This window comes from Cicer arietinum, chromosome 5, assembly GCF_000331145.2.
Source record: "Cicer arietinum cultivar CDC Frontier isolate Library 1 chromosome 5, Cicar.CDCFrontier_v2.0, whole genome shotgun sequence".
Lineage (NCBI taxonomy): Eukaryota > Viridiplantae > Streptophyta > Magnoliopsida > Fabales > Fabaceae > Cicer > Cicer arietinum.
This window is the reverse complement of record NC_021164.2, coordinates 2,570,704-2,598,595: the sequence shown is the minus strand read 5'-3', so window position 1 is coordinate 2,598,595 and position 27,892 is coordinate 2,570,704. Positions and strand designations below refer to the sequence as shown.

The 27,892-nt window shown below is 32.7% G+C and overlaps 1 protein-coding gene and 2 pseudogenes across 8 annotated transcripts in view; 2 read left to right on the top strand and 1 right to left on the bottom strand.

Annotated features, from left to right (window-relative positions):
• The first annotated feature begins 4,208 nt into the window (after positions 1 to 4,208).
• Positions 4,209 to 5,209, top strand: LOC101502233 (1-aminocyclopropane-1-carboxylate oxidase homolog 1-like; annotated as a pseudogene).
• Positions 5,210 to 15,465: 10,256 nt separating this feature from the next.
• On the top strand, positions 15,466 to 16,440 carry LOC105851364 (deacetoxyvindoline 4-hydroxylase-like; annotated as a pseudogene).
• A 4,583-nt stretch (positions 16,441 to 21,023) lies between these two features.
• The window catches only part of LOC101502553 (uncharacterized), a 29,831-nt gene continuing 22,962 nt past the window's right edge, over positions 21,024 to 27,892 (bottom strand). The window contains exons 1-2 of one of the 8 annotated variants that reach the window (XR_003471012.2): positions 21,375 to 23,196; positions 21,024 to 21,296 (exon numbers count right to left, since the gene is read on the bottom strand). Coding sequence is in view for 5 of the 8 variants with exons in the window: in XM_012712124.3 (XP_012567578.1) it covers positions 21,426 to 23,120 (1,695 nt within the window). In the remaining 3 variants the exon portion in view is untranslated. Of the gene's footprint in view, positions 23,208 to 27,892 lie in introns of those variants that run through there. The other 7 variants (XR_003471013.2, XR_003471011.2, XM_012712124.3 and 4 more) reach the window with 7 other exon arrangements.

Genomic DNA, 27,892 nt, shown 5'->3' with positions numbered 1-27,892 from the left:
TGACCACATTTGTCACCACAGCGAGCAAGTCATTAGCTGTGGAATTCTACTCTAATGCCTCCGATCTAAAGTCTGACCAACCATTCCCATTTGACCAATTTGTGAGTTACGTGAGGGGAAAAAGAGTACCATTCACACCTCAAGTCATCAATGACATGTTTGGCCTGCCGAACTATAGTGATTGCCGCTTTCTAGCTATGGAAACACAACGTATAAGACCAAGCAGTCAGGAAATCCTACGCATTTTATGCAGACCAGGCACAGATTGGGTACGAAATAGAGATGGCTCAGTTCGGAAATTACGCTCAGTGGACCTCACCCCGATTGCTAAAGCATGGAGTACTTTTGTCCATCATACACTATTGCCATGTTCGAATGTGTCCGATATAACATTTCAAAGAGCATGTCTACTACTTGATATCTTAAAATGTGACAAAATTAATGTGGGCATGTTAATAGCCAATGATATTCGGGGCACAACCATTCTTTATCCCCCGATAGGCTACTTCCATCACGCCTCCCTGATATGCAAATTATGTGAGTTGGTGAGAGTGGTACCAAAACAAGGCGAAGAAATGTTGAAACCAACTACTCCAATCACTACAAGATGGATAACAAAACACTCTATGATTCCAGCAGACTATCCTGTTGCCCCACCAGCAGCGATGCCAACAGAGGAAAATACTGAACCACAGGAACCACAGCACCACCCTCCACACCCATCCTAGCTCTCTAACGAAGACAGAGTCCGTAAATTGGAAACTATGATGGAACGAGGGATGATTGATCAGCGAGATAGACATGCCAGATTAGAACTGGGGATGACCAATCTCTATCGAGCATTTGCCTCCTCTCAACAGACACCAGGAGGCATGTTTTATGCTGATTTATTTACACCTCACCAGTATACCGGCGACTATAGCGGAACAGGAGCAGATGATCTAAACGAGGATCCTTGAATTGCTAAACTAGAGAAGTTTTCTTTCTTTTGTTTTGAATTTTTTTTTCTTTTTTTTTTCTTGTTTTTCTTTGTTTTAGTCTAGTCTATTTGCTTTTCTTTGCGTCTTCTTGTTTTCTTTGTTTGATGATGAAATGTTGTAATAACTTGCACTTGATCTTAAAGTTTCTGTTTGGGATTTCGAAAGTTAAACTCTATTTCTTAGATTATGTCATTGCTCAAGTCGACAAGCCTTCCTAATGCATACATGCTTGATTACTAAATGGTTGCAGAAGGCTAATAGGCCATCAAGTTTTTCAAAAATACAATTTTAACTTTTCAAAGGCATGTTTGGCATTATGTTGATTGTTCATACTCTCTTTTATTATCCTAGATGTGAGCTTTTAAGCCTAAACACTTAAATTCTTTGTTGTGTGATTATCCAGACATGTATTATCCCTTCAGAATTTGCACTAATTCTGACGTACATCACTTGTAATTTATCCATACATTGAGGCAATTTTATTTGGTCGTTTGAGCTTTTCAAACTACCCTATAAAAATGTTATCTTTTGTTAGCCCCTTTGAGCCTTGCCCCTTTATTTCGGTTAATCCAGACATGTATTATCCCTTCAGAACTTGCACTAATTCTGACGTGCATCACTTGTAATTTATGCATACATTGAGGCAATTTTATTTGGTCGTTTGAGCTTTTCAAACTACCTTATAAAAATGTTATCCTTTGCTAGCCCCTTTGAGCATTGCCCCTTTATTTCGGTTACTAGCCACATCACAAAACACAAAAAAAAAAGACCCTGCTTCAATTACATCACCTTACTTGGAGTTAGGTAGAAAAGTTTTGTTATGTGTTGATCAAATTCTTAGTTTGGAGTTGCTCATGGGATAGCAACCTTTTAAGTTTGGGGTGGTGATTCTCACAAAAAAAGAAAAAGAAAAAAAAACGATAAATAATATCTTGATAAATAATATCTTCTTGGTTCTTTTGTCAATGTTTGAGAATGAAGAAAAAAAAATGATAGAATAATTTGGAAATATATGCCTAACTCCAAGTAGTAAAGCCTACTATCCCAAAATGTCCTACCCTTACCTAAGCCCCATTACAACCCAAAAGTCCTCCAAAAATGTATGTGTTTGCTGCATTGTGATTGCTAACTAGAATTTTTTCAAGCCTATGGTAGCGTGATGCATGCTCTAGGATTTGAGTGATAAATTCATAACCCTTCTAAACACTTGAGAGAAATTTTGGTGAGATTGTGTGAAGAGAGAGTTGAATTTGATAAATGAATGCCAAGGTGTACAAACCTCGCTATTTTTGTAAGCAACCATAGAGTATGATGGATGTTTTGTAGTAGCTGAAACTTTGAGAATTGAGTTTGATTTGAATTGAGAAATTGAGTTTAAGGTTGCTTTTAACTACACCAAATATGAAATTAATTGTTGCTTGGGGACAAACAATAGATTAAGTTTGGGGTTGTGATAACTCTTCATCATATGCACATTTTTCCACTGTTTTAGTCTTATTTATCTTCAATCATTAGTTAAATTAAGGATTTATTTGATACATTCGGGTTATTTTTGTTCTTTGAATTCATTAATATGTTATGCTTGTATTTCAGTGATTAAGTAGGAATTTTTCGTAATTTTACATTGCGTTTTGTTTTAAGTGCAGTGCTGAATTTTGGTGAAAAATCAACATGATATATGTGGAGTATTTCAGCCATATCGGGAGTTCTAGATGTCCAATTAGTGTCACTCCAAGTGCTAATGAAAGCTAAGATCCATAGCTACAACTTTCATGAAGAAACCGGGACCATATTCAGACGCAAAAGATGACACGAATGCAAAATACATCAGACAGTAGATGTTGTGCGCCTGGAGCGCGCCCTGCGCGCCTGGAGCACATTTCTTGTGTTTCAGTTCTGTCAACGCACGCCTGGAGCGTGCCCTGCGCGCCTGGGGCGCGTGATGCGCATCAGCAATCATAAAAACACAATTTTTTTACTGTTTATGGATCTTTTTGACTCTTGGGAACTTGGGAGACTTGTGCCCTAGCATAGAAACTCAAAGACGACCGTTTCTAACGCCATTGAAGCAGTTTTATCAAGAATCATCCATGAATCATTCTTGTAATTCTTCTTTAATCCTTATCTTTTGTATCTCTGTCATGAGTAACTAAACCCTATTTGTTAGGGATGAGTGTAACCAGATGAAACCCTTATTTTTCTGATTTGATTTCTAGTTATATGAATGAGTTTATTGAATTATTTTTCTCATCTCTGTGCTTAATGCTTTTTATTGCTTGATCAACATTAAAATGTTCTACGATTTGTATTTTGAAACGGAAGTGGACTTTACAAATGCTTGAGATGAGAAATTCATGAATTTGTAGTCTAGACATAGGTGCAGGTCATGAAACCAATTAAATTAGTTGCAAAGCAATAATTTACAAGAGAATTTCTATACGGTAATGCTTAATTCTACATTATTTCAATCAACTTGAGAACCTTTTTGTTCAATTTTAGTAATCAAATATAATTCAATAGTAAAACGCAATCCTTGAGTTCGACACTCGGTACTACCATTTTATTATTACTTGCAACGATTTAGTACACTTGCTGAAATACTATCATATTGCAACAACCATTGGAAGAAGATGTGCATAAAAGGATGGGACAAAAATTGTAAAGTTCATCTGAGAGTTTCTTTAAGGTTGTGAAATATGTTGTTATAGAGGAATCTCCTTGTTTTAGGGAAGAAAGATCAGAAGTAAGTTGAGAAATACGAACGAAATCACCTTGTGAAAATCGATCGCGGAGTTCTTGCCAAATGGAGAAAGCATCGTCGAACCAAAGCATACTAGAAACAATTGCCGGGGAAATTGAATGATAGAACCACAAGATGATCAAGGTATTGCATCATTTCCATGCAAAAAAATTGGGATCCTCAGAAATGATGATATAAACTGAATAATAATCTTAATAAAATAGCAATGTGCTATTTATATACAAAATATCTATTTGCAGTTATAACAAACCTAAAATTGAGTAACAAACTCAACTAATTTAGTGATAAACTAACAAAAAACATATATGAAAATAAACTAAAGAGTGAAGTGAATAATAAGAGAAAACATAAAGTAACAACTAAGTAACTTCATTAGACTGTCGTCCAGTGATCATGGTGATCATAATTATTGTTGTCCGAGTAGTGTGTCTGAACTTTTGTTTTTGTTGAAATAATTGTGTATTTGTAGAGATATGGTGGTTGAATATTCAATTGAAGTAAAAGCATTAGCTGTTACAATCTTTGAGTTATTGTTAGAAGCTCTTGGCTTGAATCCTTCATACCTTAATTAAATGGATTGTGCTGAAGTAGTTTATATAATGGGACAATACTATCCACAGTGTGCTGAACCAGAATTAACTATGGGAATTGCAAAACATATTGATTGTGACTTCATGACAATGCTTCTTCAATATTAGATAGGTGGTCTTCAAGTTCTTCATGATAATCAATGGATTAATGTTCCTCTAGTGCAAGGAGCTCTTGTTGTAAACATTGGAGATATTCTACAGGTAACTTGTGTTTTCTAAACATAAATGGTGTTGAGATAAAAATGACTTAATAGTGGAAATGATGATTTTCAAAGAATAGTTTATGTTTAGCATTAAATAAGTTTAAGATGTATAGACCTCATAAATATCAAAAGAAAGAAATTTTTGAATGTAAAATGGATAAGATAATCAAAGTTTAAAATTTGGATGGTTCAAAATTGGATCTCTACAACTGTTGTTCGGTGCAGCCGCCGTAGATACAGTTACTAACTTCAAAGGTTTGACAAAATAACAGGACACAAGATATGTCATTCTTACGATGTAACATCCAAAGGAATCATTAAGATATAATCCAATTTGAACAAAACTTAGAGATTCAAGACTTCGATTAACACAATTTTATGTTCATATATTCATCGAGTTTGTTGTTATTTGTGCAGCTTATGACGAATGACATGTTTTCAAGTGTTTATCACAGGGTCTTTTCAAGGACTATAGATCCTAGAATTTCAATAACAAGTTTCTTTATGAATTTTAGTATATCTGAATGTACATCAATGGTTTATGGTCCAATAAAAGAATTTTTATCAAAAGAAAACCCTCAAATCTATAGGAATGTTACTCTAAAAGAAATATTGACAAATTATTATGCAAAAGGCCATGATGGGAATTCTTACTTGCTTCCTTTAAAGTTGTGAAAACATTGTACTATTGAAGATCATGACTTATTTTGTTATCTTTTGAGCATCATTATCATTTTATAACATATCATATGCATATTTGTGGACGTCTGTATGCATATACTTTTAGAAACATGCATAACTTGCATACATTTTATTGTTATTTTTAATTTTGGTCTAATTATTTGTTCTAAGGTCAGTTGCTACTTGATTTATTTAGATGCATTTTATGACTTTTGATATATCTTTGTAAATTATTAAAGAATTAATTTCTTTAAATCTTTTATTACGAAAAGATTTTATATTCATATTTTATGGTTGTTAACTTACTATTTGGTTTAATTTTTCCATGGGATAAACTGACCCCTTACACCAACATTTAGGTACTAATAATATCGAAGAGTTGCATGAATGATGTTTGTTTAGTGGACGCACGTGGGAAAAGGGGATTTTGACTTAAAATAATGTTTGTATTGATAAAACCAAAGTGGTACATTCCTAAAGTTTATTTACTTTTAATTTTAAATAGAATTGTGGAGGTGAGGTACATTCTGCTAGGAACAATTTGAATCAGTCAACCTTGTTTTTTATTTCACTTAAAGAGAATTTACTCTATTTTTGGACGTAAGTGAATATTTTTCTAACAGTTAGCAAATGATCCTTGCAAGGAAAAAAAATATAATAATGGTATATAGTAAATCGCATTGTGTTCCTTTACAATAATGATATTAAGTTAATTTCTAGCGAAATTTTATTTTATTACATGATGTACTACGCCTAAGAAAAAAATTATTGTCGTTTTTTAAAAGAAAACAAATATCTTCAAGTAATGTCTTGGATCAAAATTTGGGGAGTTGCATTTCTTTTTTCCTTTTAGATTGAAATAATTAAATTAAATCTTTTATTGTTTAATTGGTCAAATTTGATAATTAAGTTTGATCTGCTTGGTTAAAATTTGGGTTTGTATTTAAGATTGTATCTCTAATCCTAAGTAGCATAACTTGTAAGTTCACCTATTATCCATAGTGATCAGTGTGTTTAATATATTTGTATTTATTTCACTATTATTTTGATTTGATTTGGTTAGTTTTGTTGGCAAATTCCACTCAGTTCACTATTTTAATGTCTTCATCAACATTAATTGTAGAGCTCTGAATCTAGTTGCATTGATATTATAATTTCATTTGTGTTAAACCTCAATGTCTATGGTATTATTTTTGTTATTTACAGTGATGGATAAAAAGTGTACTACACTTCATAAATTCAGCGTATCAAAAATGTGTAATTTTTGTTTTTAAATTTTGCATTCACCAAAGGAAAACCTCAAGGCCACACAACTTTCTGTCCTTGTACCAGGTATAGAAATTGTTGTTGGAGAAGAAGAAAAGTGGCATATGATCAATTAATAGGTTTGGTTTTGTACTAGGATACGATGTTTGGGTAAACAACAGAGAGCAAATATCATTGCCTAAGGATCATTTTCTAATTGTTAAAGGGTGGCAACAAGGGACCCAATGTGCGATATGCTCATACTTTATGACAAATTTTGGCATGTTGAAAAAGTAGAGGATGGCAACAAGGGACTCAATGAGAATGCTAAGAAGTTTTACAATTTAATTAATAAGCCGCAATGAGAGTTATATCCAAAATGTGAAAACTTCAACACTTTATCATTTATAAATTGACTTTACTTGTTAAAGTGTCTTCATGGGTGGAGCAATATATCAGTCAATACTCTTTTGGAGTTATTGAAAGAAGTCATGTCTAATATGAACATTCCTGAATCTTTTAACAAAACAAAAGCCGTAATCAAGGATTTGAGCCTTGATTATAAAAAAAATTCACGCATGTCCAAATGATTGTATGTTGTATTAAAAAGAGCATGAAAATGACGATACTTGCAACACTTGAAAAGCTTCACGATGGAAAGAATTTACTAAAGTAGATTCAGAGTTTGAGGATCCAAATGATGATCACAAAGTTTCTGCAAAGGTTTTGAGGCACTTTCCACTGATTCCAAGACTTCATAGACTATTTATATGTTCGAAAACAACAGAGTCGATGAAAGGCATTAAGAAGGTCGATCAAAGGATGGTAAATTAAGGCATCCTGTTGATGGCCAAGCATAGAAGGACTTTGACATGTTTCATCTTGATTTTGCTTTTGAACATCATAATGTAAGGCTTGGCTTATCAAGTGATGGTTTCAATTTGTTTAAAACTATAAGCATATCGCGCAGTACACAATTTATCATGATGGTGGTATACAATTATCCACCTTGGATGTGCATGAAATCTGAGTATACAATGTTGTCGTAATAAATTCTTGGACCACAATCACTAGGAAATGATATCGATGTATACCTACGACCGTTGATTGAGGAGCTACATGAATTGTGGGAATTTGGAGTAGAACTATATGATGCCTCAAAAGATAAAACATTTCAATTGCAGACATCTATGTTATGAACTATTAGTGACTACCCTGGGTATGCTATGTTGTCAGGTTGGAGCACCAAAGGAAATGTGGTATATGGATCATCGTGTTCTTTTTCCGGCTAGTCATGCTTGGAGGGCCAATAAAAGGTCATTCAATGGAAAGAAAGAACATAGATCTGCACCAGCTACGATAGAAAGTATAGAAATCTTGGAAAACTTAAAAGATTTTGATAATGAATTTGGAAAGAAGAATAAGAAGAAAAAAAATGATGGACCATGGAAGAAGAAGTCAATATTTTTTGAGTTGTCGTACTAGGCTTAAAATACTTTACGTCATAATCTTGATATAATGCATATTGAGAAAAACATAAGTGATAGTATTATTGGGACTCTTTTGGACATTTCAGGAAAGACAAAACACCCTGTTAATGCTCGTTATGATCTGGAAGATATGAGAATTAGAAAGGAACTTCATGCAATAGAGATTGACAGAGGTCGGACAAAGTTTGTAAAGGCATATTTCTAAATAAATTCCCAAGACAATCTACTTTTTGCGGTGTTTTGAAGGGTGCCAAGTTACCCGATGGGAGTGCTTCTAACATTTCAAAATGTGTGCATGTTGGCGATAAAAGGTTATTTGGTTACAAGAGTAATGATGCATATTTCATATTACACTACTTATTTCAAGTAGCAATAAAGAGCCCAATGCCAAATCTAGTGGTTGGACCTTTAATTCGTCTTAGGGTCCTTTCTCCGCTCTTTGTATCGAAAAGTTATCCAAGTGCAAGATCTGGATTATCTAAATGGAGAGATTGTTGAAATACTTTGTCAATTGGAGATGGTTTTTCCTCCAAGTTTTTTTTGATGTAATGGTTGATTTGCCTATTCATCTTGTACATGAAATTAGATTGGGCAATCCCATTCAATTTTGATGGATGTATACCACAAAAAGAAACTTATATAGACTTAAAAGTTATGTTCATAGTATAGCTCATCCAGAAGGTTCTATTGCTGAGGGATATTTGGCTAAATAAGTTTTGGCTCTTTGCTCAAGATATTTGCATAAAAGTGTAGATACAAGGCTGAATAGAATAAGTAGAAAGTATGATAACAATGATTCTTGCAAAGTAGATTCAAATGATTACTTTTCAAGTATTGGCCGACCTTTAGGAGAGTAGCAAAATGGGAAATTATTTTCATTAGACTCAACATCAAAATCTTAAGCCCATCGATACATATTGTTCAATTGTGATGATATTCAAACAGGCATAAGGTACCATAATAGTTTATTGTTTATTCCCTACTTGTATACAAAACATATCTTAGAATTATTTTTAACAACTAATAATGTTACCTTTGTAGAGAGTACGACGAATGTGTTAGTGGTCGCACTAAAGGAGGAAAGTCGATCAAAGCCAAAAGACAAGGTCAAGATTTTAGCGAATGTGTTAGTGGCCGACCTTTAGGAAAATGATGTGTCAGTTCACCTCAAAGCATTATCCAGAGTTCCAAATGATGCTGCAAAGAGGTTTTCAAGTTACCTCATCAATGGTTATAGATTTCACACTATGAAACGCGATGCAAGGCGCAAAACTAAAAATTCTTCTATAACTTTGGTTTCTTTGTCTGAAAGTTTTTCAAGTTGTATGGATTAAAATCCTAAAACATATTTTGTCACTTACTATGGAGCAACTAAATACATAATTGAGTTAGACTATTATAACCAACTCAAATTTGTGTTGTTTAACTATGATTGGTTTGAGGCTAAAGAAGACAATATTTTTACGTGCAAGATCTTTTCAATGAAAATAAACATTATGTATGAAAATCGCTCCTAGAGATATGTTTAACATGGGTAACCAATCAAATGCTACAACTCAAGAATAATATTCGGATGGTCCATTTTATGATATTGGAAATTTAAATGCATCAAATAATGAAAATGACCTCAATTGGGTTTGGGAAGATATTCCTGCAACAATAGTTGAGAAGCCTGCATATGTTATGAAGGAATTCAAAGAAAAAGATAATTATGATTTGGACGATGAAGAGCTATTAATTTGTATATTTTATTTGCCCTTTTCAAAAAATGTTCTATTAGCTTATTTTTATACTCCTCTTATTGTTTTGTATATACTTTAAGTCTCAATACATTAAATTGGTATTAGTATATTGACTAAAAACTGTTTTGTTTCTTGTCCTCTTACTGATATTTATTTATTTTTCTACAAAAAATGAATAAGGAAGCAAAGTTAAAACAAAAGATGAAAACTCAAGACCAAGGTGAAAGAAGTACTTCCAAGTTTGAGCTACTTCAAGCAAGATCAAGCAATGAATTACTGAGAAGATTCAAAATCAAGCGTGAAAAGAAAATGAGAGGCATTGGAGTAACTAATGAGGATATGGTCGGAACTAAAGAACATATTAGCAAGCAAAATATTCCATCAATTAATTAAATATTTTGTTACAAGGCTACATGGTTAGACAAGCAAATTCAAGGAGCAAAGCATCCTTCAATTGAGATTGCACCTCAAGCACAATTCAAGTTATCAAATTTTATAATAACTAGTCAAACAAATATATCTTCAAATAGGGATCTTTGTTCAACAAAAAAGAAGTTTGACAATGTCAACAAAGTTTCAAATGAAACATAAATGACTAAAAATCAAGGATCAAGACAAAATCAAGATCCAAATGGTCCCATTATGAATCAAAGAAAATCCATATGCATAATCAAAAAGCCAAAAAAAAAAGTGTGGAGAATGAAGAAGTTCAGTAACCAATGAGAAAGACATCGGGAGAAAATGACATTTCAAGATCAAAACAAAAGGCAAAAAAAAAAAAGGTGGAGAATGAAGATGATACGGTAATGGCAAGTCAATAAAGTGAAACAAAGAAAACCAAAAGAATGCCCTTGTGCAAATCAATGTTAATTGAAGATTTTCTTAAGGAAAATAATGAACTTGATAATGAAGAAGAGTTGAGAAATGATACAAGAAGTGAAGAGGAAGAATATGTCATGGAAGAAGAAAATGAAGATGAAGATGAAGATGGAGATGGAGATGGAGATGGAGATGAAGATGAAGATGAAGATGAAGATGAAGATGAAGATGAAGATGAAGATGAAGATGAAGATGAAGATGAAGATGAAGATGAAGATGAAGATGAAGATGAAGATGAAGATGAAGATGAAGATGAAGATGAAGATGAAGATGAAGATGAAGATGAAGATGAAGATGAAGATGAAGATGAAGATGAAGATGAAGATGAAGATGAAGATGAAGATGAAGATGAAGATGAAGATGAAGATGAAGATGAAGATGAAGATGAAGATGAAGATGAAGATGAAGATGAAGATGAAGATGAAGATGAAGAATGTAATGGTAATGATTAAATATTAATTTTTCATATATATTTGTGAATCATCTTTAGGATTTTATCTTATCTTATATAATCTTAATGTCAAAATGAGGACAACTAAGAAAAAAAACAAAGGGACCAACTCAATGCTAGAAAATACATGGAAGAGAATTCTGTATAGAAGTCATCTAAGTGATGCTATTTGATTAGGTCGGGTCAATCCGAATTCACTCATCTCCATATTGGCTTGGATTACGTCAGTGTGAGTCTGGCCCATAACAATTATCCCCCAAGTAAATCTTGTGACGAAGCCAATGGTTGACTTTGAGTACAAATTTTTCCTTGATATAATATTGGGTTGTCTTTGTTTTGAAGAACTTTAGATCTACTAGTTGTTACTTGCTTATATTGAACTAAGATTGAAATATCAATTAGTTTGATGTTATTCTAAATACGGATCATGATTTTTTTCTAAGAGTTTGGATATCTTACTCACAGAAGAATTTCGGACTTGGGTTTACTTGTTACTTTCCTGACTTCGGATTATGAAGGGTTGTTTCATTAATTAGCGTATGTTTGAGAGTTTGGGTATCTTACACATAGAGGATTTCAAAACTGGTGTTTATCTGTTACTTTCTCGACCACAAATTATGAAGGGTTATTTCATTAACGAGTGTGTGTCTGAGAGTTTATGTATCTTACTCATAAAGGAATTTCTTACTTGGGTTTATCCATTAGTTTCCTGACCTAATATTATGAAGGGTCGTTTCATTAATGAGCGTGTGTTTACAATTCCCTTATTGAGGCATCCTTTCAATCACTTTCGCATGCCACATGTCAAACCTAAGTAATCCGCATTACTCTTCTTCATCATCTTATGTCCATTTTACCTTGTGTAACTTGCCTCGCTTCTTCAAAGAAGTGTGACTTATGTTCTGACTCACTCTCTTACCTTTGGATTAGACATGGTTTGAAATGGATGATGATCGAGCATCGACTTTGGACGTTCAATTATTCCAACCAGACTTTTAGAAAAAGAATTGGATTACTGATGAACTATTAGGAGTCGTTTCTACCTTTTTTGACGAAGGAGAAATATAAGTAAAAAATCAAATACTTTACCGCTTGAGAACCTTTTGTTAAAACCTTATTTTCTTTTGCACCATTTAGATCACATATATCCTATAAACATGCTACTGATTTTCATTGTTTAAGTGTGTTTTGAATCTTATTTTAAAAGAAAATTTGAATTTACCTCTCCTAAGGTCACCTTAAATGATACTAATATATCTTTTAGTGAAAAAAACATTCACCTCTCCTATACTCACTACAAAAATTGTGCATAATATTTGTTTTATATCACTCTTTCAATTTTATGAGTCATTTATCAAAAACATACTAGAATACGCATTTCGATTATGCTACTAAGATATAACCATACATTTCAATATTGCAAATATAAAATGTATAGTCATACTTTTATAAATTAAAGTGAAAACTATAAATGTGTCATATAGTAAATGACATGAATAGATGTAAGTATATAGAAAAATATTTGATGCATTTTATTTTAGAGAATATAGGAGTGGATAATTTTTCAAAACTAGATTGGATGTTAGCATCATTTAAGGTGATCTTAGGGGGAGGTAAATGTAATTTCACCTAATTTAAAAAACTTTTGTAATTCTTATTTTTTCTTCTAAGGTGTTTATTTTCCAAATGGTTTGTGAATACCAGTAATCATCCGTCTCATTTAAATTGTCTTATTTCAGTAGTACACAATTCTTAAGAAAATGATCAGTTGTAAATTATAAAATGAGTTTCTTTTACTCAAATATTATTATTTATTGTAGTTAATGAAAAAATTCGATAAATTAAAATACAATAAATAAGTGTATATTAATAAGTAATTATCGTTGTATTGATATTGTAAAATGGAAAATAATTTAAAACATAAAAAAATTACAAATGAGACAATTATTATGAGACGATGGGAAGTATCGTTTTAAATTCAAAATGTAACATTGTTAATGATTTGTTTTTAATAGTTAGAATTACAAGATTGCGATCAGATTTCAAACCTACGCAAATCATTGTCACTTAGTTTTGTGGCAACTAAATATTAATTTGATGCAACATTTAATAATTAATTTTTTTATATATAGAATATTTAGAGTGATGAGGTGATATCTTTATTATCTTACTTCAAGATATGAAAGATTTTAAGATTTATATCACTTTGACAAAAGAATTTTTATTTATCTTCCTTTAAATAAAAAACTCAAATTCAACATGATAATCTAAAATTGTTTTAGATTTTAAAAAAGTGTTATCTAGTCGCTTCTTTTTTTTAATGACAAAGAAAAAAATATTAAATGTAAAGTATGAGGAATATTCCAACTCATTATATGAAAAGTCCAAGAAAATGCAATAAGATAAAGCACAAAAGAAATAAACAAATTACAAGAGAAGTTAATTTGTATGGATTATCAGTAAAAAGTTTTACATAGTCGATAAATCATAAACAATCATATAAGGAAAGTAGATCTAATGATTACAAATGACAACTACAATAAAATTCAAACATTACAAATGATTTAATGATTGTGATTTATTGACAATGTAACAACTCTTTAAACTAACAAGATATATAAATTAAATTCATTACAAAAATCAATTATTCATTTATTTTCACTTATTCATAGAATTTATCTCTTATTTTAAAAGCATTTGGATATTCCAAAGAGAAAGATGGGTACATTAAGTGGTTTGCTGGGAATGTGGGTCTTTTAATTTATTTTCTGCAGAGAATTGATCTCTCATAGAGCATTGTTTTGTTCATTTATGCCCTTGCATTCAAATGTGTGTTTTAATTTATTTTCTGCAGGGAAATTTTTTAGCTAGTTTGTTGTTAGGTTGGAGCATCACAACTGTATCTGGTGTAGACACACTACGGCGGAAAATGATGCTAACCTCCGGACAGCAACATTGATAAATTATTAAAATATCATCGGTTTTGAGAAACTGACGTCTCATTTTGTCTCTCCCCTTTTCACATGTATATCTTTCTTCTCTCACACTTTGCTTAATTTATTCTCCTTTTCTTAGAATTTATATTTATAAAATATAATAAAATTAATACAACAAGCTTTATACATAGATAAACTACTTAATGTCGAAGAATAAACTAACTAATCTCGAACACATACTCTAACACTCTAGTTAGCAACTCAACTATAATCTATTAACAAATTATTATCTGTTAACCATTGATATATGATATGGTGTGATACTATTTTTTAATTATGAATTATTTTAATTAATATGTGTAATTTTTTAGGAGTGACACAATGTTTAAATATAAAAATGTTGATGCATTTTTTCAAGAAGAAAATTTTTGACAAATATGAAAATCGTAAAATAGATATATTTTATTTAATTGAATTGTGTGAATTTCTAAAAACTTGTGTGACTTATGAACATTGTAAAACTGGTGAGAACTGTAATTCTAACATTTTCAACTTGTCTATTAGGTATAAATTATGTGAAACTCGAAAAAAAACTATATGACTTATAAGAATTTTAATTCTAATAATTTTAGTTAATATTTGTCACTCTTCAACTTCCCCGATATTTTGTGCAAAATACGTGTCACTTAGGTGCTTAAAATTATTGTGGTTTGAGAAAGGGTTTATAAAAGTATTAAAGCGCAAACCAAACTCTAAACACAAAAAGTAACACTCTCACTACTCAATCAATAGACTTAACGATTTTAAATAAAACTAATAAAAAATGATTGATATAACTAACAGAAGTAAAGTTAATGAACAAAAATAAAATAAAATTAATTAACGGATAAAAAAAACAATCAAAATAGTAATTAAACCTTAAATATATTAATATTAAAGGTGGTGAAAGAGTAACAGCGCATTGCAAATAGACGAGGATGAATAATGTATAAATGAGATTTAACAATATCATGAATGTTTAAACATAATTCCCATTTCATTTATTGGGCGGACATAAAATTGTTTTTAAGGCTGTTTCAAATTTAAACCCATTTTTCTAATACAAGTCTTGCTGTTTATCATTCTATGCAAACACTGGTGTTTATCTATGAAAAATGCTTTTATCACATTTGTTATTGGATTCTTAATTGGTCTAACAATTAAAAAGAATTTAAAGTTAAATAGTTTATAACATCATGAGTTATGATAGAAAATTGTGAAATCTTTTAATTCACTTATCCGACCTGTCTGGGAATAACTATCGGTGTCTAAAATGTGTTTAAGAAGTGTCTATGTTTGACTTGCCGACATAGCATTTTAAATAACGTTGTTTGTCATTGATCATAAGTTACAATAGAACATTGAGACATCTTTTAATTCACGTAGCCGACCTTCGTCTGGTGATCATAAATATCATTGTCTGAGTAGTGTGTCTGAACTTTTGTTTTTGTTGAAATAATTGTGTATTTGTAGAGATATTGTGGCTGAATATTCAAAGGAAGTAAGAGCATTAGGTGTTACAATCTATGAGTTATTGTCAGAAGCTCTTGGCTTGAATCCTTCATACCTTAATGAAATGGATTGTGCTGAAGCAGATTATATAATGGGACAATACTATTCACAGTGTCCTGAATCAGAATTAACTATGGGAATTGCAAAACACACTGATTGTGACTTCATGACAATACATCTTCAAGATCAGATAGGTCGTCTTTAAGTTTTTCATAATAATCAATGGATTAATGTTCCTCTGGTGCAAGGAGCTCTTGTTCTAAACATTGGATATATTCTACAGGTAATTTATTGTGTTTTCTAAACATAAATGATGTTGAGATAAAAATGACTTATTCGTGGAAATGATGATTTTTAAAGAATAGTTTATGTTTAGCATTAAATTAGTTTAAGATGTATAGACCTTATAGAGATCAAAAGAAAAAAAAATGAATGCAAAAATGAATAAAATTATCAAAGTTTAAAATTTGGATAGTTTAAAGTTGGATATCTACAACTGCTTTTCAGTGCAACAACCGTAGATACAGTTCCCAACTTCAAAGGTTTGACAAAATAACAGGATGCAAGATATGTCATTCTTACGATGTTACTTTCAAAGGAATCATTAAGATATCATCCAAAGTGAACAAAACTTAGTGATTTAGGACTTCGATTAACACAATTTTACGTTCATATATTCATCGAGTTTGTTGTTATTTTTGCAGCTTATGACGAATGACATGTTCACCAGTGTTATCCCAGGGTCTTGTCAAGAACTATAGGTCCTAGAATTTCAGTAGCAAATTTCTTTATGAATTTTAGTATATCAGAATGCACGTCAAGTGTTTATGGTCCAATAAAGGAATTATTATTAGAAGAAAACCCTCCAATCTATAGGGATGTTACTTTAAAAGAAATCTTGACAAATTATTATGCAAAATGTTGGGGTTGATTGCAAGTCCCACATCCTTTAGTGTGGGAGAATAAGGAGAAGGTCAAGGCTATATATTAGGTTTTGGTCCTTTGTTTTCAAATGCACCAGTCAACAATAGCACTTTAAGCTTGTATCTGACTTAATTTAAATATTTGCTTTGTAAGAGTGTGGTTGTACTGGGGTGTCTGGTGTGAGTGAGAGAAGTCTATGTGTTGTAGCAATTTTCACATAGTGTTACTGGCTAAGGAAAGACTTGGTATTTAAGTGTGTCTGTTGTGACCCACCTCTCTTTCCTAGGAACTTACCTGATGCACAGTTTACAGTCTGCGTGCAGCTGCTATGTCTTATTCAAGCGTTATGAAGTTTGACATAGAGAAGTTTGATGGAAGAATCAACTTTGACTTGTGGAAAGTACAAGTCAAGGATGTGCTTATACAATCAGGATTACACAAGGCGTTGAAAGGAAACACTTCCAACATGGAGGCCGACACTTCCAACATGGAGGCCGACAAGTGGGAGGAACTAGATTTGAGAGCTGCAAGTGCAATTCGTCTGTGTTTGGCAAAGAATGTTCTTGCGAATGTGCTGAATCTGTCATCAGCCAAGCAACTCTGGGAGAAGCTTGAAGGGTTATATCAGGCTAAGGGCATCTCAAATCGGTTGTTGTTGAAAGAGCAATTCCACAATATGCGCATGGATGAGGGTACGAAAATCTCTGATCATCTTAGTACTTTGAATAATATTGTCTCTGAGTTGGAATCTATCAAAGTTGAGATTGATGATGAAGATAAAGCGTTAAGGCTCATTTTGTCCCTTCCACCTTCCTATGTTTATCTTAAACCTGTTCTGATGTATGGGAAGGAAAGTTTGAGTTTTGAAGAAGTTGCAACTAAAATTATTTCTGAAGAAAGGAGAATGAAAAATGATGAAAGCACTTCATCAAGCTCAATGTTGCTGACTAGAAGTGGGGCTAATGGGAAGAAGATACATGCAAAGAATTTGGTGTGCTGGGAGTGTGGAAAGCCTGGGCATGTGAAGAGAAATTGTCCAGGTGGAGCAGTATCTGAAAAAGACTCTGAGACAAGTGCTGGCAAGGTCTCCCTTGTTTGGGGAGATGATGGTGATCTCATCTAGAAGATAAAGTTTGTCCTTATGGTATTTCCGCTATACCATGAAAAAGGACAAGTTATTGCTAGCGGATTCAGAACAGCACACGGGCATTGGTTGGCATTGATGCAAGGTGTGTGGTGATGTATCGATGGCTGAAGAACTTCCTGGAAGCCAACATGGGAGTTGCACCATAAATTTCAGCTAGGTTTCGACATTAGAAAATTCTTGGAATGGTTTAGTTCTAAGTGGAGAAAATTCTTGGGATTGTTTAGTTCCAAGTGAAGTGTACTTTTGATGGTGGAGTATGATTGTCGGTAAGACAATGGAAGCGGAAGCTGTAACTCTTACAATCAAGGTGGAGATTGTTGGGGTTGATTGCAAGTCCCACATCCTTTAGTGTGGGAGAATAAGGAGAAGGCCAAGGCTATATAATAGGTTTTGGTCCTTTGTTTTCAAATGCACCAGTCAGCAATAGCACTTTAAGCTTGTATCTGACTTAATTTAAATATTTGCTTTGTAAGAGTGTAGTTGTACTGGGGTGTCTGGTGTGAGTGAGAGAAGTCTATGTGTTGTAACAATTTTCACATAGTGTTAATTCTCTGGTAGCCAGTTTAGGCAGCGGCCGTGGTTTTTTCTCCGGTTTTGGAGTTTCCACGTTGTATTCTTGTGTTGTGATTGTGTCTTAATTCTTTTGAACTTATGCTATTTTTCCCAACACAAAAGGCCTTGATGGGAATTCTTACTTGCTTCCTTTAAAGTTGTGAAGCAAGAATAATGTATTTGATAGATGCTACATTCAATACATTGTACTATTGAAGATCATGACTTATTGTGTTATCATTATAACAACTTCATATTATTAAGATATTTTACAGTTTCTTGATACTGTCATGTGTCAGTTTATTTTAACCTAATCTGGTTGAAGGCTTAAAGATTTATATTTAAATAGTATCACAAAAATTTGTAAAAGAGATTATGATTTTACTTTTTGTACAACTAAAGTGACAAGAGCTCATTGTGTAGTCTAAGATCCTTTGTTTATGTAACTATAAACAAAGAACATTGATCATAATATTATATGTCATGATTGTTAAATTGTAGCCTTTATTAAAAAGATCGTGAAAGATATCATGATCAATGAAGTTAAAAAATTGACCAAGTATGCAAAAGCCATATATTGCTAGTCAATCCAATTATGGATTTAACTTTAGAAAATTGTGCACTTGAACATTTCTAAATAAGGGTGAACCATCAATTTAATCAAAAGTCCATAGAATTGTCATTTTAATCTCTAGTTTAGTCAAAAATTTAAATTACTTTTCAAATCATCAAAACGTCACTAGTTTAGTTTCTAATGTTATAATAGTAAGTGACTATTTTGATATTAAGTTGTACTTTTTAAAAACTTTCAAGATAATAAGTTGTATTTTTAAGAATTATTTTGATAATTTAATAACTAATTTGAGTTTTTGATTCAGTCATGAATCAACATAACAACAACCTACACTTTTAAGAACTAAAATTGTGATTTATCATCTAAATAACTATAGACATTTTTTATTTCTTTTATTGCTAGTAATTTACATTTTATATAAATAAAAATTAATGTTAATATTATTTTTAGTCCTACAACATAGTGCGAATGCAATTTTAGTCCATAAAAAAAAAAATTTATCCATGTAATATCATGTTATTCACTTTTAGTCTTTAATTCAAAACACACGTTAGTTTTACTTTAGTTTGTGATTTAAACACAAATAATGATCAATGAAGTTAAAAAATACTTACATTCATCCAATGAAACAGTACATTAAAAAAAACATAACTAATTCAATAATAAAAAACAAATCAGCTATTGGCATCTTTATATTATCCAAATGAACATAAGCACACATGATTTTTAATTAGATTTACAGAGATAATGAGCTCGTTGTGTAGTTCATCATTATTTATATGTAAATAGATAAACAAATAATAAAGATTAAATCATTGTCATCAAAATTCGAAGTAACCTAATATGTAAAAAGTTTATCTGCCTTATTATTCTCATCATTTTCAAAGAGAGCATCAATGGATATACGGTTTGGATTATATCAATTCATTTGATTTTTATGTCAAATTACATATTATAAATCAAATAACTGCAATATATATTAAAAGTTAAAGAATAACAATCATAATTATACTTGAAACATAAGAAATAGATTAAATTAATAATTATTTTTAAAAAATAGATTACTCTTAAAAATATATAGTAATAATAATAATAGATTAATTCAACATCTCATGCTTAAAAAAATAAATCTTAAAATTTATATATTTCGTTTAATCTAGAAAAATGTAAAATATGATCTAACTTGTTCGCCATGAAAGATGATAAAAAAATATTTGATTTAATGTGGTCTTCTATTTTTTTTACCGGTTTTTCTTTTTTATTTAGTTACTGAGCTGATTTGTTACAATTTAAAAAGAAATATTTATTGTATAACTTTTTCAAAAAAAAAATTAAAAATCAAACTTCAAATGATAAATTAATTTAAATAGTTTGTCATTTTAAGTATTTCATCTATTTCCTACAATTATGTTTAGATGAATTTTTAAAAATTATTAAAATAAGAAACTATTTTGAGGTTTCACCTAAAAATTATTTTTGAGAGATACTTTTTATAAAAAAAATTATCATTTTTATTATATTAAAATTTCTAATAATAAATATCTAAGTTATTGAATATCAAAATTATTTTTTTAATATGTAAAAAATGAGTCCAAAACAACTTCAATCATTTGAAAAAAAATTCATAAAAATTATTTTTATGAAAATAAAAATAAAATCCATTTTTTTTAATTTATAACAATGGGACCCATCAACTCCTATAGGCAATCTAAATTCCTTGCATTAACAATATCTTAGAAACCTATATTAACAATATCTAGCCAGCGGGGACATAGATTGTTGAACATTCTGTTGACTTCATTAATCTTAGCATGGATTCTAGTTGAATTCTCTAATCTTAATTTTTAATTTATACAAAAAAAAAAAATTAAAAATTACTCATAATAACAGTAGTAAAATGAAGAAATATTTGGTCCATTTTATCAACACCAACCCACATTTTATATTCCCACTACTCATGTGATTTTTTTTGTCAATACATCATGATCTCTTTATTGTTCATACACTCATTATTAGTTTATCAGATGTTACAATTAGATGTTATAATTAGATATTCTACTTTGACTCCTTTGATGATTTTTTTTTTTATCTATCAAAAATATTTTTTTTTAAAGCATCCTCAATGGAAGCTCCAAATCTCCAATCCTTCAAGCCTATACGAATGAACCATGATGTACATTTGTTTTGTATTCTTGACATAACATGACTATAGTTTGCATTAGAAAATAACTTGATTTAACACGTACTATACTTTGAACTAATCTATATAATAATAATAATAGTTATTCAAGTACATAAATAAATATAGAGTTGAATATGTAAAATTTATCATTTATATTAAGTTACTAAGTAAAGTAACTCATCACAGTTATTTTTTAAGCTAACAGATCATCTCATATATATATATATATATATATAAAAGTGAATTTCCATCAATGTTGCATTTCTTCAAATTAAAACAAACAAAGACTTGCTAAAATTGAAACCAGAATTTCTGTTACACCTTTAAATTCTTGGCCGCAGAATTTGTTATCATGCAATCAGCAACCAGCCTGTACAAATTATACAACTGGCAACAATGTCATAAACCCTGTAAACAAAAAAGTGCATTCATCTTGAAATTATACAAATGGATGTAGCAAATTGAGTTCAAAATTTATAGTATTACCTATTCACAATCCCATTCATACCGTTCCTATGTAACAAGAAAGCATCTTACCTAATTTTGCTTGTTCAATAGACCTCTAGAAATCATTTCATGTAGAAGCTTTTCTGCCTTATCTCTTTCATCATGGTCAAAGAGGGCATAAATAATTATTTCATAACTTACAACATCAGGAATACAACCATTGTCTTCCATTCTTGATAACAAAGCAAGTGCTTCATCAAACAAGCAATCCTTACAAAACCCATTTATCATAATATTATATGTCCGGACAGTTAGTTGATAGCCTTTAGTCAAAAGATCATGAAACACCACTTGTGCATTCTTAAGCCTTCCACCTTTGCATAGTCCATCAATTAGTATATTGAATGTGAGCACATCTGGCTGAATACCTTGGTCTTTCATTTTCTTAACCAATGCAATTGCCCGGTCAAGATGAGTCTTTTTGCACAACGCATGTAATAGAGAATTATAAGTGATTACATCAGCGTGAAGACCTATAGAATGCATCTCATCAACAAGTTCCCAAGCATAAGAGATTTTCCCCGATTTACACAAACCATCAATGAGGGTATTATAAGTTACCACATCAGGAACAATCATCTTGTTATGCATTTCTTTAAACAAGTTCATGGCTTCGTCCACCATTTTATTCTTGCACAATCCATTAATAATGATACTGTAGCCCTTAACATCTAGCACCACTCCCTTTTGCACCATAGTCTTACATATTTTTATGGCCTTGTTCACTTGATTAACTAAGCAATACCCATCCATCAAAGCACCATACGTTGCAGCATCCGATTTTACACCATCTTTTATCATTATAGCCAACACATTCATAGCTTCTTTGACCTTTCCTTCCTTGCATAAGGAATCAACCAATATATTAAAACTATAAACATCTGGATTGATGTTTGTCAATACCATTTCATGGAACAAACCAAATGCTTCTTTCAATTGACCAACAATACAAAATCCATATATTAGATTATTGAAAGTGATAACATCAGGAGAAATTCTCTTTGCAATCATGTCAACATACAACTCGTAGGCATCGTTTATAGATTTATCTTTACAAAAACTATCAATGATAGTGTTATACATTACCACATCAGCGTTGGCCAATTTCCTGTCAATTCGTCTCAGCAATTGCAGGGCGGGTCTTGTTTCCCCCATTTTACACAACCCATTTATCAAGATTCCATAACTAACTTGATCCAACTGAAATCCCGTTGCCACCACATGATCATGAAAGTGCAGAGCTTCCCGAACCTTATTGTTAAGACATAGACCTTTCATAAGAGTATTCAAGGTTATGATATCTTCCTGAAATCCCATCTTGAGAATCTTTCCCAATATAGAAAATGAAAAATTCATTTGACCTAAGTGGCAGTAACAATTAATCAAGATGTTAAAAGTAAACATATTAGGCTTAATTCCGTTGAATTCCAATAGGCGGGAAAGAGAAACAGCAGTGGGATAATGGTTCATCTTAACAAAAGAAGTTAAAATTCTGTTGAATTGAACAATGGATGGGGTAGGATTCATAGAGAGCATGCGATGGAATGAGGAAACGGCATGATTAACATCAAATTCATTGGAATTGAAACGAGAATGACAAGAGAACGAAAGAAGGAAAGTGTTTGAAAAAGAAATTGGAAGAAAATTGGGAATGGAAGAAAGAGAGAAAGCATACCTTGTTAGGGTTAATATCTTTGAATCTGAAACTGAGAAAGAAAACAACATTGTTGGGATTGATTCGAGAGTGAGAGGATATGAAGTTCTATTTTTTTTTTTTTTTGGTTTTATGAATAATTGTAAAAGCACTAATCATTACAGTATTCAGCTCTCCTAGGTTTTTTTAGATCAATTTCTGTGTAAATATTTTATTCACATATCATAAATTTTACAATTTTGTCAATTCCCACTTTCTACTTTTTATTTCTTTTTAAATGAAATATCTAAAATATTCTTATTTATTTATATTATTTTTTAAACTATAACATTTCATTTTATATTCATCTTTAACTATAATCTCTCTTTCTGTCTTCATTTTCTACCTAACACTCATATTCATCATTTTCTCTCACACCATTTTCTCATTTTTTTCTCTATTTCTAATAACTTCAACATATTCGTTACCTCTCATTTATATTAGGTCTGCATCAATCTTGTTCTTGGTTTTTTTACAATATGTAGTTATGGTTATGTGATTGAAACTCATTTAGGGGAAAATAAAATTTATTTTGTCAACTGATTTTGACTACGTAAACCGACTTAGTCCAGAAACCTACCTATTTGAATTATGAACTGAGTTTTCGTACGTGAACGCAGTTTACGTAGAACCTACATGAACTATTTATTAAAAAAAATGTTTAAATCTATTTTTAACCCTTTAAATTAATAAATAGTGCAGTTGATGGGTGTCAAACCCACAAAAATTAATAAAACCGAGTCAAAATAGTGCAGTTGTTGTGGTGTTTATTGATGATATACTGATTTATTCAAGAACTGAAGAAGAGCATGGGGAACATTTACGCCAAGTTCTTGAGATCTTACACGAGAAGCGACTGTATGCCAATCTGTCGAAGTGTGAATTTTGGCTAGAGAAAGTGAATTTCTTGGGACATGTGATAACCAAGGAAGGAATCGCTGTAGATCCGGCTAAGATTGAGGCGGTTCTTGCTTGGAAACAGCCTCAGACTGTCACTGACATACGAAGTTTTGTGGGACTGGCAGGGTACTACAGGAGGTTTATCGAAGGTTTTGCTAAGATTGTGGCTCCACTGACACAACTTACCAGAAAAGATCAACCGTTCGCATGGACGGAGAAGTGTGAAGAAAACTTCCAGTTACTAAAGAGAAAATTGACGACCTCACCTGTATTGGTATTACCGCAATCAGAAGAACCCTATGAAGTTTATTGTGATGCATCTCACCAAGGGTTAGGATGTGTTCTGATGCAACACAAGAAAGCTGTGGCTTATGCCTCGAGACAATTGAAGATTCACGAAAGGAACTATCCTACTCATGATTTGGAGCTTGCCGCGGTTGTTTTTGCATTAAAGATCTGGAGGCATTATTTATATGGGTGCACGTTCACCGTGTTCAGCGACCATAAAAGCTTGAAATATTTGTTTGATCAGAAGGAGTTGAACATGCGCCAGAGACGATGGATGGAGACTCTCAAGGATTTTGATTTCACACTGCAGTACCACCCTGGGAAGGCCAATGTAGTGGCTGATGCGTTGAGCAGAAGAAGTGTATCGGTGTCTTCACTAATTATGGCTAGACAACAAGAGTTGTGGGAAGCTTTTAGAGACTTGCACTTGAACGTAGAGTTTGCACCGGGAATTTTGAAATTCGGAATGATTAAGATCTCGAGTGGACTACTTGAGGACATTGCAAATTCTCAAGATGACGTCTTAATTCAGGAGAAGAGGAATCTATTAGTGCAAGGGAAGACGACTGAGTTCAAGATTGGGGCAGATAATATTTTGCGGTGTAATGGTAGGATTTGTGTACCAGAAATTACAGATATGCGGAAAACGATTTTAGAAGAGGCGCATAAGAGTAAGCTGAGTATTCATCCTGGAGCAACAAAGATGTATCAGGATTTGAGGCAGAATTATTGGTGGCCAGGAATGAAGAAACATGTGGCGGAATATGTATCCACTTGTCTAACTTGTCAGAAAGCGAAGGTGGAACATCAGCGACCTGCTGGAATGTTGCAACCTTTAGATATACCTGAATGGAAGTGGGACAGCATTTCCATGGATTTTATAACCGGATTACCAAAGACAAGGAGAAAGAATGATTCCATATGGGTGATAGTGGATCGACTAACTAAATCTGCTCACTTTTTGCCGGTAAGGACCACCTATAAGGTAGATCAGCTAACGGAGATCTACATTGCTGAAATTGTGAGGTTACACGGGGTACCATCGAGCATTGTATCAGACCGTGATCCGAAGTTCACATCACATTTTTGGGGAGCATTACACGAAGCATTGGGAACGAAGCTACGATTGAGTTCAGCTTACCATCCACAAACGGACGGACAGACTGAAAGGACGAATCAGTCCTTGGAAGATCTGTTGAGAGCATGTGTATTAGATGATAGGGGAAGCTGGGATGATGTACTTCCGTTGATTGAGTTCACTTACAACAATAGTTTCCACGCAAGTATTGGAATGGCACCATATGAAGCTTTATATGGGCGCAAGTGTCAAACGCCCTTGTGTTGGTATAAAGACGGTGAGAATATGATTGTCGGACCAGAGATGGTGCAACAGACCACAGCTAAAGTAAGGAAGATCAAGGAGAAAATGAAGACTTCACAAGATCGCCAGAAGAGTTACGCGGACAAGCGTCGCAGACTTTTGGAATTCGAACAGGGTGACCATGTATTTCTGAGAGTCACACCTACTACTGGAGTAGGTAGAGCCTTGAAATCGAAGAAGTTGACTCCGAAATTCATTGGACCATATCAGATTTCTGCACGAATTGGGCCGGTTGCTTATCGGATTGCATTACCTCCGATACTGTCCAATATTCATGACGTGTTCCATGTGTCACAATTGAGGAAGTACCTCGCAGATCCATCTCACGTGATCGAACCAGACACAATCCAGCTAAAGGATAACCTGTCGTTCGAAGTACCACCCGTGAGAATTGATGACAGGAAGATTAAGCGGTTGAGGACCAAGGATGTTAACTCCACTCTTCCTCTTTGATCCGAAAACGAAGAAAAACGGTATTTGAGATTCAAACGCGAACCCCTCCGTTTCTTCTAGATCCAAGCTGCATTTCGCGAAGAGTTAGAAGGGAAAGTCGCTCACTACCACGCCACGGTGCTAGGGGACCAATTTGGAGGCGACGTTGCGAGCGAATATTTTACCGGTTTTACTCGCGGTACCGGAAACCCACGTTAAAGCTAACGTTAAGGTAAGGGCTCCTTCCAAACTTCTAGTTGCATTAGGGACTTATCTGTGGTTGTGTGGGAAGGAAATTGTTAGGATTTAATGTATCGATTTGGGGAAAAACGAATCTAATGCGTTACGGGTAAAACCTTAGAGTTATGTTTTGTTTATATTGATGAATGTTTCGTGGTAAGTGAATTTGAGATCATTGTGTATGACTATGAGTACATGAAGTCTGATGCATTTGGGTGTCGCGTTGTGTTGAATTGTGTTCGTTGTATTTGGCGTGTCCATGCTTGAAGTTTGTTAATTGGCGTGTTTGTTGTGAAATATGGTTTGAATGTGAGAGTATGTTTAAGTTTGTTTCTGTGGAATTTGAAAACCATTATAGTTAAACGAATATTAAAAATGGGGAATCTTTTAATACCTCGGTTTACTTAATGTGCGCTTGAGGAAAATGTTTAAGTTAACTGGGCGTTGAGAATGGGGAATCTCTTAATGTCTCGGTTACTTAACTATCGTTTTTGAAAATCGTTTCAGTAAATGAGTATTAAGAATGGGGAATCTCTTAATGTCTTGTTTATTGAATGTTTTGTGTGAAAATCGTTTAAGTCAAAAGTATATTAAGAATGGGGAATCTCTTAATATGTCTGTTTGCTTAACGTTTTGTTTTGAAAATCATTAAGATAAATCGGTATTAAGAATGGGGAATCTCTTAATGACTTATTTATTTAATGTTGTTTTGAAAATCGTTTAAGTTAAATGGATATTAAAAATGGGGAATCTTTTAATATCTGCATTTGCTTAACGTTTGTTGTGAATGGAGTCGGTATATGTTCATGCATTTTCATCCTTTTTGTAAATCGTGCAGACCCGTGATAGGTGGCACCTTGATAAATAGTACTTTGGCCTGTGATAGGCGGTACATTTATGATTTACGTTTTTGAAAACCGTGCAGACCCGTGATAGGTGGCACCTCGATAAACGATACGGGCCCGTGATAGGCAGTACGTTTATGGTTTTCGTTTTTTTGTAAATTGTGCAGACCCGTGATAGGTGGCACCTTGGTAAATAGTACTTTGGCCTGTGATAGGCGGTACATTTACAATTTACGTTGTTTTAGTAAACCGTGCAGACCCGTGATAGGTGGCACCTTGATAAATAGTACTTTGGCCTGTGATAGGCGGTACATTTATGATTTACGTTTTTGAAAACCGTGCAGACCCGTGATAGGTGGCACCTCGATAAACGATACGGGCCCGTGATAGGCAGTACGTTTATGGTTTACGCTTTTTAGTAAATCGTGCAGACCCGTGATAGGTGGCACCTCGATAAACGATACGGGCCCGTGATAGGCAGTACGTTTATGGTTTTCGCTTTTTTGTAAATTGTGCAGACCCGTGATAGGTGGCACCTTGATAAATAGTACTTTGGCCTGTGATAGGCGGTACATTTACAATTTACGTTATTTTAGTAAACCGTGCAGACCCGTGATAGGTGGCACCTTGATAAATAGTACTTTGGCCTGTGATAGGCGGTACATTTACAATTTACGTTATTTTAGTAAACCGTGCAGACCCGTGATAGGTGACACCT